Source organism: Marmota marmota, unplaced genomic scaffold (genome assembly GCF_001458135.2).
Source record: "Marmota marmota marmota unplaced genomic scaffold, marMar, whole genome shotgun sequence".
Lineage (NCBI taxonomy): Eukaryota > Metazoa > Chordata > Mammalia > Rodentia > Sciuridae > Marmota > Marmota marmota.
Genome location: NW_026000079.1, coordinates 6,491,029 through 6,503,043, shown reverse-complemented (window position 1 = coordinate 6,503,043; position 12,015 = coordinate 6,491,029). Strand labels below are relative to the sequence as shown.

The 12,015-nt window shown below is 42.5% G+C and overlaps 1 protein-coding gene across 1 annotated transcript; it reads right to left on the bottom strand.

Moving 5' to 3' along the window:
* Positions 1-10,988: 10,988 nt before the first annotated feature.
* CUNH4orf3 (chromosome unknown C4orf3 homolog) lies at positions 10,989-11,990 on the bottom strand. Its single transcript, XM_015503002.2, has one exon. It carries the CDS (start codon positions 11,868-11,870, stop codon positions 11,712-11,714), a length of 159 nt encoding a protein of 52 aa, XP_015358488.1. The 5' UTR covers positions 11,871-11,990; the 3' UTR covers positions 10,989-11,711.
* Between the last annotated feature and the right edge of the window lie 25 nt (positions 11,991-12,015).

Below are 12,015 nucleotides of genomic sequence, written 5' to 3'. Positions count from 1 at the left end.
TAGGGATTAACTGAGTGGTAACTGAAGTGGTAGGGGGTGGCTGAAGGGGCTGGGAACTGGGGACTGGCTTTGAGTGTCTGTTTGTATGTGGCAAGAGGACTCTCCCTGATCACCATGATGTGAGCTGCTTCCCTCCGCCACCTCTTCCCACCATGATGTTCAGCCTCACCTTGAGCCCCGAGGAATGGAGCCGGCCTTCTATGGACTAAGACCATGAGCCCTCAAATAAACTTTCCTCTTCTTCAATTGTTCTGGTCAGAGCCTTTAGTCACAGCAGCAAAAAAGCTGACTGAAGGAGCTGGGGTGGTGGCTCAGAGGTAGAGCGCTCACCTCTCATGCATGGGGCACTGGGTTCCATCCTCAGCACCACATAAAAACAATCTAATGTGCCCACCTAAAACTAAAGATACATACATAAATAAATATTTTTTAAAAAGCTGACTGAAACAGACTGTAAGGAGGAATGGGAAGGTTGGAAATTAGCAGAGAGAGAAAGGAAACATTTAGAGGACCACCCTGTATGTAAAAGGCCAGAGAGGGACCCCTGACTGAGGATAACAGGAAAGAGAAAGAAAAACTTTGGCAGAATCACAATCCTCTAAAGGAGTGAGATCCTGCTAGCCACTAAACAAGCACTCATTATGCGTTATTATTTCTGGACAGTGGTTGCAAAGATCAAGGACAGAGTAGTTTGTAGATGGGTGAGGAGACAAGAGATCAAGATGATTTGTACTGGAAAGTGGTATCAAAGGCAGCTTTCCGGAGGAGATTTTTTTTTTAAATACTTATTATTATTTTTTTTAATGTGGTGTTGAGGATCGAACCCAGAGCCTCACACATATTAGGCAAGTGCTCCACTACTGAGCCACAATCCCAGCCCCTGGAGGAGAAGATGTTTGAAGGAAGTAATAGTAATCCTTAAGATTAAAAAAAGAGGGCTGGGGCTGGGGATGTGGCTCAAGCGGTGGAATGCTCACCTAGCACACATGAGCCACTCTGTTTGATCCTCAACTCACATAAAAATAAAATATTGTGTCCATCTAAAACTAAAAATTAAATATATATATTTTTAAAAGATTAAAAAATGAGGGTGGAGCAAGGCATGGTTGGGCACACCTATAATCACAGCAACTCAGGAGGCTAAGGCAGCAGGATGGCAAATTCAAGGTCAGCCCAGCAATTTACCAAGGCCCTAAGCAAATTAGTGAGATCCTGACTCAAAATGATGATGATGATGATGATGATGATGATAATAATAATAATAATAATAATAATAATAATAATAGGGCTGGGATGCAGCTCAGTAGTTAAGTGTCCCTGGGTTCAAATCCCTGGATTTGAAAGGTGGAGAAGCGCCTTTCAGGTACCCTTTCAGGGCTAAAGGAGCCTCCTCTGAGGACACAGAACTATAGAAATCTCCACATAATGGATCCCTGCGTGGTGGTTGTGAGGTACTCTACCACTGAGCTACATCCATGCCCTATGTATTTATTTATTTTTAAATTCTGAGACAGGGTTTCATCTGGTAAGTTGCCAAGGTTGACCTCAAACTTAAAATCCTCCTGACTCAGTCTCTGGGATACAGGCATGAGTCATTCCATTTAGTATTGGGTCCCTGATTCTTTTTTGTAAATTGTTTTGGGGGTGCCAGGGATTGAATTCAGGGGCACTCAGCCACTGAGCCACATCCCCAGCCCCATTTTGTATTTTATTTAAAGACAGGGTCTCACTGAGTTGCTTAGGGCCTCGCTTTTGCTGAGGCTGGCTTTGAACTTACAATCCTCCTGTCTCAGCCTCCAGAGACTGGGATTACAGGTGTGCGCTACCATGCCCAACAGGTCCCTGATTCTTTCTCTCTCTCTCTCTCTTTTGTAAAGAGAGAGTGAGAGAGGAAGAGGATTTTTAATATTTATTTTTTAGTTATCCACGGACACAACATCTTTGTTTGTATGTGGTGCTGAGGATCGAACCCACTGCATGCATGCCAGGCGAGCGCACTACCGCTTGAGCCACATCCCCAGCCATCTCTCTTTTTTTTAACCCCTGTGGTGAGGGGGGGATTGAACCCAGGGCCTTGTGAATGTATGTTAGGCAAATGCTCTACTTTGAACCACATCCTCAACCCAGAATCCCTGGTTCTTAAACCTGATTGATTGAATGTTCCCAGGGAACTTTACAAAAACAGATTTCCTTGGCCCTATTTCATTCCAGTAGTATTAGCAACTCTTGACTAGAGCCTGCAAATATGTATTTTTGTTTGTTTTTATATTTTTGAGATGAGGTCTGGCTATATTGCCTAGGCTAACCTTGAACTCCTGGGTTCAACCACCCAAGTGGTACTACAGGTGTGCACCACCAGGTCAACTGGGAAATATATAATACATATATATATATAATTTTATATACGGGTAAGTGAGAAATGAAACTCAGAGACCAGGAGGCAGAGATACACACAAGAGTTTACTTGTCAGAGCTGACAAATAACGGACATCTGTTTATAGGAAAGAGAGGCAAAACAAGCTTGAGTTTGGGGACTTTTATGGGGGGAAGCTCAGGAATCAGAGCTGGGTGGGTCCTAAAACAGGCAGTTGGGGTGGGGTTGGTACAGGGAGTGGTGAGCCTTTCTAAGAAATGCCCTTGGGCAGGAAAGTGTAACTTTTTCCTTAAAATGGCAGCTGTCACTGAAGATGGCTGTCCAGATGCTAAGCAAGGACCTTATATATATGAATGACTTTTTTTTCTTACAATGCTGGGGAATCAAAGTCAGGGCTTTGTGCATGCTAGGCAAGTGCTTCCACTGACCTATATTCCCCAGCCTGGAAATATGTATTTTTCAAAAGCTTCCTAAGGAAAGTCTGACAATACGTGATCTGGAAACCGCTGTGGATTAGTGGTACATGAGGTTTTCAGGTTGCTGGAATCTTGAGATTTATAAGTCACACTATAGTATTGGAGATTCATGAAGGCGAGAGGAAACTGCAATTCTAAGTAGGAAAATTATATCCTTAAAATTTGGGATTCGGAAAATTTTTTTTCTTTTTGTTTTAATTAGTTACACATGACAGTACAATGACCTTGACATATCATACATTTGATTCAGATGGGATATAATTTCTCATTTCTCTGAGTGTACAGGTTGCAGAATCACATTGGTCATGCAGTCACCTATATACCCACAGCAATAATAATGTCTATTTTATTCTGCTGCCCTTCCGCCAATGAATGTACTAATCATGTTTGAGAGTTGTTGTTTGATTTTCCCGCGGTGTATGATGATTTGTTAAAGGGGACTGCGACGTATGTAAAGCCCCTGCCCTCTCTAAAAAAATGTATATAAACCCTGCACAAGTTGCTCTCGGGGCTCTTGGCCCACTCTCCCTTCTTGAGTGAGCACGGAGCCCAAGCGTGCTGGATCTTCAATAAACCCCCTTTTGCTGTTGCATGAGTCGGTCTCTTGGTGGTCTCTTCCTCTGTCGTTCGCCGGTCCCTTACACCTTCCCCACTTCCCCTCCCCTCCCCTCCCATCACTTCTCTCTACCCAGTCTAATGTGACCCACTTCTTTTTTTTTCCCCCTCACATCGTCATACCTGTATTCTGTAAAACGAAAGGGGTCTCCTTCCCTCTTCCATGCAATTTTCCCTCTTCCATGCAATTCCCACTCTCCCTCCCTTTCCCTCCCACCTCTCTTCCCTATCTAGAGGTAATTTTCTTCTTATGCTCTTCCTCCCTACCCCATTTTGAGTCACCTCCCTACCCCATTTTGAGTCACCTCCCTTATATCAAAGAAGATATTTGGCATTTTTTTTTGGGGGGGGGAATGGCTAACTTCACTTAGCATAATCTGCTCTAATGCCACCCATTTCCCTGCAAATGCCATGATCTTGTTATTTTTTAGTGCTGAGTAATATTCCATTGTGTTGGAAAGGTTTAATGGTGGAAGAGTGTAGAGATTGGACAAGAGAGGATAAGCAGAAGCTAGATCTCTGTGACTGATGATCCACTCAAGATTTGGGCAGCCTAACCAGAGGTGGAGACTGGGGGAATGAATAAGAACCTGAGCCGATATGATAATGGAGGTGATGATGTTACCGCTGTTGGCCGGTGAGGAGTCCTTGCTTCCCCGATGTTGAAGAATAACACCAGAAAAGCAAGGTCAGAGTAGAAATTAGAAGTTTATTAAAGGACAGCAGAAAAGACTTCTCCCAGAGGAAGAAGGGGACCCAAGAGGTGGAATCCGTGGAAGTGCAGTTGTCTCCCCTTTTTATAGTTTTGGTGATGGAATGTAGGTGGGAAGGCCCAAGGGGTGGGACACTGGTGGGCCAAAGAAGTAATCTGGGCTGGAAGGACTTCATTAACACTTCTTTGGGATGGGCTATCTTCAAATCTGCTGGGGGCTGTTTCCTGGGTTTCATTAACATTTCTTTGGGATGGACTTTGGCCTATGGCCTTTTTGGGACTTAATTAACATTCCGTGAGTTGTCCTGCCTTTCCCGGAATCATTCTCAGCATGGCCTCCATTTTAGATTTCACTTGGTATTAGACCCGATTTACCTAACTACACTGACTATCTAATTTTAAATCTGGCTTCAATGATAATGGTAAGGAGAGCAGTCATAAATCCTAGATTCCTGGGAGAATACCATTCACTGCAGAGCAAAAAGGATTGAGGGGTTAAGGAGAAACAAAGAACCTGAACTTCTTACATATTTATTTTCAGTCTTTTTCCTTTTTGTGGGCAGTGGGTAGTAGGAATTGAACCCAGGGGTGATTTACCGCTGAGATGCACTCCCAGCGTCCACCCTTTATTTCCCCTTGGCACAGGAGTTAAACCCAGGGTGTGTAACAGTGGTCCACTTTATGCTTTGAATACAGCCTTTGCTGCTCTGCCGCTGCACTGTCACGTGTAACTTATTTTTTAAATGGACATGTTTCTTTCTCTTCCTCTCCCTGCTCCTCCCTAATCTCTCCTTGTCCCTAATCTCAGGGGAAACAGGATTACCTTTCTTCCTGATCCTAGGCCCAGTTATCTGTCCCTGAGCACACACCCACCGTGGGAATGAAGTTATCCACACTTTGGGGAAGGTACCAGAAAATCTCAGAAATGACTATCTCCAAATTAACAAGTGAATTACAACTTCAGACAGAGAACAGGTGGAATGGACCCTCTAAGTTACCTCTGTAAAAGCCCTCTGTTCCTGCTGGGTTTCTCCTTTGCTAGCAAAGCAATAAATGTTTTTCCTTTTTTAAAAATATTTTTTAGTTGTCAATAAATCTTTTAGTTGATTAACCACTGAATCATATCCTGAGCCCTTTTTTAAATATTTTATTTAGAGGGAAGGTCTCAGTGAGTTGTTTAGGGCCTTGCTAAATTCTTAGGCTGGCTTTGAACTTTCAATCCTCCTGCCTCAGCCTCCCTGAACAGCTGGGAATACAAGCATGTGCCTGGCTCCAGCCCTTTTTATTTTGAGACCGGATCTCATCAAGTTGCTAAGGTTCTTGCTAAATTGCCCAGGCTAACCTTGAACTTTTAATCCTCCTGCCTTTCAGGCATGTGCCACCGCACCAGTCTTTCTGAGCAGATTCTAAATTATTCCAAGTTATAAATTGAAATATCTATAAAATTCAAGTAGCATTCTGCAGAAAAATGGCCATGAAAATAGTCATGCAGGGCTGGTGTTGTGGCTCGGTGGTAGAGAGCTCGCCTAGCAAGTGCGAGGCCCTGGGTTTGATCCTCAGCACCACATGAAAATAAATAAATAAAATATAAAAATATTAAAAAAAAAATAGTTATGCAGCTTCAGAAATAGCTGGGTTTAAACATCATTAGTTCCCTCTGGTGGGCCAGACTGAGAATACAAGGAAATTAACCAAGCTCTGTGCTGTCCTTGTCTCCTTCACAAATTTACACTTAGGTCTGGCTTTAAGTGTAGCCCAAGAAAATTAGTTTATATAAATAAGAGAACAAGTACGATGCTAAACTGGCTCAAAAGAGAATGCAGATGTATGCAATGGATCAGAAGGCTGAGGAAGGAGGATCTCAAGTTTAAGGTCAGCCTGGGCAACATAATGAGCCCTGTCTTTAAAAAAATGAGGATAGAGATGGGAATGTAGCTCAGTAGTAGGGAGTCCCTGGGTTCAAATCCCAGCACTAAAAAAAAAAAAAAAAAAGCATAAATCAGTTTTCTAATATATGTGGTGTAAGAAATGGTGGAAAAAGCTCCGTAAACTCAACAAGGCAAAACAACCATTTACCTCAAAAACTGTTAAGGTGGGCTGGGGATGTGGCTCAAGCGGTAGCGCGCTCGCCTGGCATGCGTGCGGCCCAGGTTCGATNGTTATAAAAGTTGTTAATTATGCCCCCTTCCTGCCTAGATCACTCCACCTAGGCCCCTCCTGCCCATCTGCTTCTCAAGTCTGTGCCCTCCCGCTGAACATCGCCTGGGCGAGTCAGGTAAGCAGGAAGGAGAGAGGTAAAGTAAGAGAGGGAGAGTAAAAGAGGGGGAGTGGAGAGGGAGAGTAAGAGAGGGAACAGGAACAGGGTATTGATATTTATGGGCTTAACGAAGGATGAGGAGGAGCAGGGCGAGTGGGCTGCTACTTCTTCATTGGCTGAGAGTTCGTGCCACTTCAGGGATTGGAGGTGACGGTTTGCATGCCATTCAGTGCATCATGGACCTGAGTTCCTGGAAGAGAAGCGCTCCAGGCGCCATGTTTACCAACATGTGGTCAGTATGTACAAGATATAAACTGTAACATTTAGGGGATGGGCACTCACCTAGAAAGTAGGAGGCACTGGATTCAATTCTCAGCACCACATAAAATAAATAAATAAAAGTATTATGTCCGGGCTGGGGATGTGGCTCAAGCGGTAGCGCGCTCGCCTGGCATGCGTGCAGCCCGGGTTCGATCCTCAGCACCACATACAAACAAAGATGTTGTGTCCGCCGAAAACTAAAAAATAAATAAATAAATAAAAATTCTCTCTTTAAAAAAAAAAGTATTATGTCCATCTACAAAGAGTGTGTGTGTGTGTGTAACATTTATCTTTTACAGTGTGAAAATCAATTGTTTTTCACTTGACAAAATAATCTGTCACCATGTACAAACATCATTTGCATTGATCAGTTTTCCAGACCTAAGAAGTTAGTTTAACTGCTGTAACATCAGCTAACTCCTTGTTATTGCATTGTATTTTAAAAGCATTCAAAGGAGGGGCAACTATTACCCCCCAATAATGGATCACTTATAAAATTAAATGTGCTATCTAAAACACAGGAAGAGTTGGAGTCAAAGGTTTGCCACTTGAAAATCCTGTTAAATGGGGAGAGCTGGGAGGCTGATGGGGGTGGGAGAGAGACAAGCTTAAGAAGAATCACAGTTGGCATCTGGGGCAACCAACCAGGTAACATGATTCTCCTATTTATTCTCCCTCCCTTCCCTCATTCCCTTTGTTCCTCCTTCTGTTCTTTTGCTTATTTTTTTTTTCCCCTTCAGGCTTCTAAGAAGCACTTTTCCTCAATTGTTTGCCATCTATATCTTTTCCATTTACCTCAAAAACTGTTAAGGTGGGCTGGGGATGTGGCTCAAGCGGTAGCGCGCTCGCCTGGCATGCGTGCGGCCCAGGTTCGATCCTCAGCACCACATACAAACAAAGATGTTGTGCCTGCCGAAAACTAAAAAAAAAAATAAAATAAATAAATAAATATTTAAAAAAAAAAAAAAAAAAACTGTTAAGGTAAGCTGTGTTCAGGTAAACACTGCCAAACTTGTTAGAAGTAAGAACGGTTGGCCTTGGAGGGTAGTGACGGGAAGGGACAAGATGGGGTTTCTGAAGTTCTAGTAAGTTCTGTTTCTTATCTTGGTGCTCATTATGTGGGTGTGTTTAGTGTGCACAAATTGAGGTGTACACTTACGTCCATTTTTTATGTATATTTCAATAAAGGCTTAAACTAAAACAATACAATATAAAACAAAAATCCCATCAGTTTAAATTTCATCTCCTTCAAGGAAGTGAGTAGATGATAAAAGGAGGCATAAAGAATTGTAGGAAAAGATCTTCATATTTTGGCCCAGTGTCACCAACTTCTGCTCATTTTCCATGGTCTGGTAACTCACCCCGGTTTTGGGTTTTGGTTTATTGACAATGGCATTGGCAGTGGGAAGGGAAGGGCACAGAAGGATGAGGGATAGTAAGAAAGGTTGGCAGAACTTGATAACTGGTTGAATGTATGGCTATAGGAAAGGGATAAAAGAAAGCTGTTTAAGACAAGTTAAATGAAAAGAAAATGGAAACTATTAGTTGAATACAAGTTTAGGCAATTATGGTGAAAATATATATATTATGAGGGCAGGGGATATAGCTCAGTGGTAGAGTGCCTGCCTTGCACACACTAAGGACCTGGGTTCAATTCCTAGTTAAAAAAAAAAAAGTATACACACACACACACAAACAATATGTTTATGAGTTTAAATGTTTAAAAGAACAATTCTTGGGCTGGGGTTGTAGCTCAGTGGTAGAGTACTTGCCTTACATGCATGAGGCCCTGGGTTGTTCCTCAGAACCACATAAATAAATAAATTAAATAAATAAATAAATATATTGTGTCCATCTACAATAACAACAAAAAATATTAAAATAAATAAAAGAACGATTCTTTTGGGACACACTGGCATAATATAAGCTGAGAATTTTTTTCCCCCAGTCCTGGGAATTGAACCCAGGCCTCCTGCTTGCTAGCCAAGTGCTCTATCACTGAGCTACATTCCCCAGCTCTTTTTATTTTAAGACAGGGTTTGGGTAAATTGCCCAGTCTGGCCTGGAACTTGGGATCCTTCTCCTCAGCCCCCAGGTAGCTAGGATTACAGGCATGCACCACAGGGTCCAATTTATTTATTTTGTTTTTATTCTGGTGCTGAGAATTGAACCGAGGGGCACTTTATCACTGAACTACATCCCCAGCTGTTTTTCCTTTTTGAGACAGGGCCTCACAAAGTTGCTGAGACTAGCCTTGAACTTGCCATCCTCCTGCTTCAGCCTCCTGACTCTCTGGGATTACAGGTGTATGCCAACCACATCCAGCCAGGGCCTAGTTTAAACTAAGAAACTTCTCATTCCAACTTTGCCTAAGAGTAATGTTGAAAGAGTTGGATGCAGTACCTAAGGGGTTGGGGATGTAGCCCGGTGGCAGAGCTCTTGCTTAGCATGTGCAAGGTCCTGAGTTTCATTCCCTGAATTGCAGAAATATAAAATAGAGTAATGTATAACAACTACAATTGATAAGGGAATGATTTATTAAATTATAAGCTAGGTGTGGTGGCACACACCTGTAATCCCAGTGGCTCAGGAGGCTGAGGCAGGAGGATTGAGAGGTCAAAGCCAGCCTCAGCAACTGGAGAGGTGCTAAGCAACTCAGTGAGACCCTGTCTCTAAATAAAATACAAAAATAGGGCTGGGGATGTGGCTCAGTAGTCGAGTGCCTCTGAGTTTAATCCCTGGTACTAAAGTAACTAAATAAATAATAGATTTATACTTGACATAGTTAGGAAGGATAGAACTTAGAATATAATAAAGCCAATAAAGAAAAACAGGAGTTTCACAAAAACTTGCATAATGTCTGGAGCATTAATTATTCTATTTGTGACTGAGTGATTAGATAGATTAGGAAAGACCTGAGATGTGTAATCCAACATCTGGGTGGTATGTGATTCAAGCAGTTACCTGGAGGAAAAATGCTCCAGGCAGAAGGGAACAGGAAAAGCAAAGATCCAAAATCAGGAGCAGTTTTTTAGGGTACAGTTGCCCTCCAACTCCCTTATCTGTAGTGGGTATATCTGAGTCAATTAGTGGATACTGGAAACTGAAGATTGTACCAACACTACATATATAATGATATATTTTCCCCATATATTTCTATGATAAAATTTAATTCATAATCTAAGAACATTAAAAGATTAATAAGGGGGGCTGGGACTGTGGCTCAGCGGCAAAGTGCTTGCCTAGTACGTGTGAGGCCCTGGGTTCGATCCTCAGCACCACATAAAAATAAAATAAAAATATTGTGTCCAACTACAACTAAAAAATAAATGAAAAAAAAAAAAAAAAAGATTAATAAGGACTGGGGTTGTGGCTCAGGGGTAGAGCACTTGCCTTGCATGCATGGGCTACTGGGTTCAGTCCCCAGCACCACATAAATAAAATAAAGGTATTGTGTCCATCTACAACTAAAAAAATTTAAAAAGAGAGATTAATAAGTAGCATTAAAATCAAACAATGTATGGTAATGTAATTTATTTAAAATTTATGAAGAGGATGGGGATGTAGCTCCAATGGTAGAGTTCTTGCCTTGCTTGTGCATGGCTCTGGGTTCCATTTCCCAGCACTGCAAAACAAAAAACTTATGAATTATTTATTTCTGGAATTTTTCTTTCTTTCTTTTCTTTTTTTTTATGTAAGTAAATGTTTATTAGATAAAATTGTTAGCAGCAGAAAAGCAGGTCATAATCATTTATTACACTCAGTACAATCTCCTTTTTTGTTCCTCCTGATGCTTCAACCACACCTTCCACAGAATGCTCTCTTTGTGCAGAGCAACAATACCCTGAAGGCATAACTAAGAGTCACCAGGCCAACTGATCATCCAAGGGCAACTCCAGGCCTGACCCTAACCCTGAGCACCCTTCTGAAAGGCAGAGGATGCAGAGTTCCCTGGATCTTACGCCTTGATCACAGGGAGGGGACTACTTCACACAGTTCACATCTGCCAGATCCCGTGATCTTTCTGATGAAATGCCCGCTGAGCACCCCAGATCAGTAAATAACAATTAGATTTGAGTTTAATACCGATTAGATTTTTAAAAAGAACAGCAAAGACCGAACAATCTCTACAAAGGAAAGAATTTTTGCCTGGCCTACAGCTATGTTTAAAATGCTGCGGCCAAAGAGGAGGGCTCTGCAGGATGAGTAAATATCACACTGTCAGCGGAGGTATTCAAGTAAGTTACAAGCATTATGAAAGCAAATGTTTTGGACACAAGCATACCTAATACAATAATTAAAAAACAAAAACAAACAAACAAACAAACAAAAAACAGGCTTGAAACATTCCTATTTCAGGGTACAGGCGGGCTTTCCACTATCTAATGCCATCTCCTTTGTGATCCTCACCCACAGGCATTTCAAAGGTCATGAAAAGACCATTTAAAAACTAAGCATGTGTAGAGCCAATATGTGGACTCTATTGTGTTAGTGACAGCCTCTACACAATCTCAGAACACCAATCCTTTTCTCTCTCCTGAATAACTTTGGGTTACAACTACCTCACCTCACCTAGTTACACACCCCCTTATGTGACTGAATTAAACCCAGACCAACCCTTACAACAGTAAAGACATTGCTGTCTTCTTGGTGAATATGCTAAGCTTTGAAGTACAAATTTTACTTCTACACCAGCCCCTATAAAGACATTAGGTGTTTGAAAAGAGTTTAAATGTGAAACACTGCATTTAGTTTTAGGAACTTGGCTATGAATGAGATCACTATTCATTTAGTAGTTCCCCAAATGAGTTAGAAGAATATGTAAAAAGAAAGGAAGATCCCTTGGAGACTTGGAATTCTGCAGTAGCGCAATCCCATCTTCTTTGTTCAAGAAGACTGTAGTTCATTTTCAGAATTCACTCCACAATCCAGTGATCTTGGGATGTCGCAAACCCATCAGGGCAAGAGGTACACGAAGAGGAAGAGCAGCACGTCCAGGAGCACGAAGAGCCACAGGTCCAGCCAGTACGAGTGCTTCGGCAGCCCGTCGGTCCCGGCCTGCGGGGCCCCGGGCCCGCGCCGTCCCCGGCCGCCGTTCGCCGCGCGCGCCTCCATCCTGCCGCGAGCTCAGGGACCGTCACTGCCTCGCGCCACCGCTCAGGAAGCCCGACGCGGGCGGAACGCGGGACCGCGCCTCCGCCCAGGGAGGCGAACCCCCTCTTTTTTTTTTTTTTAAGAGAGAGAGAGAGAATTTAATATT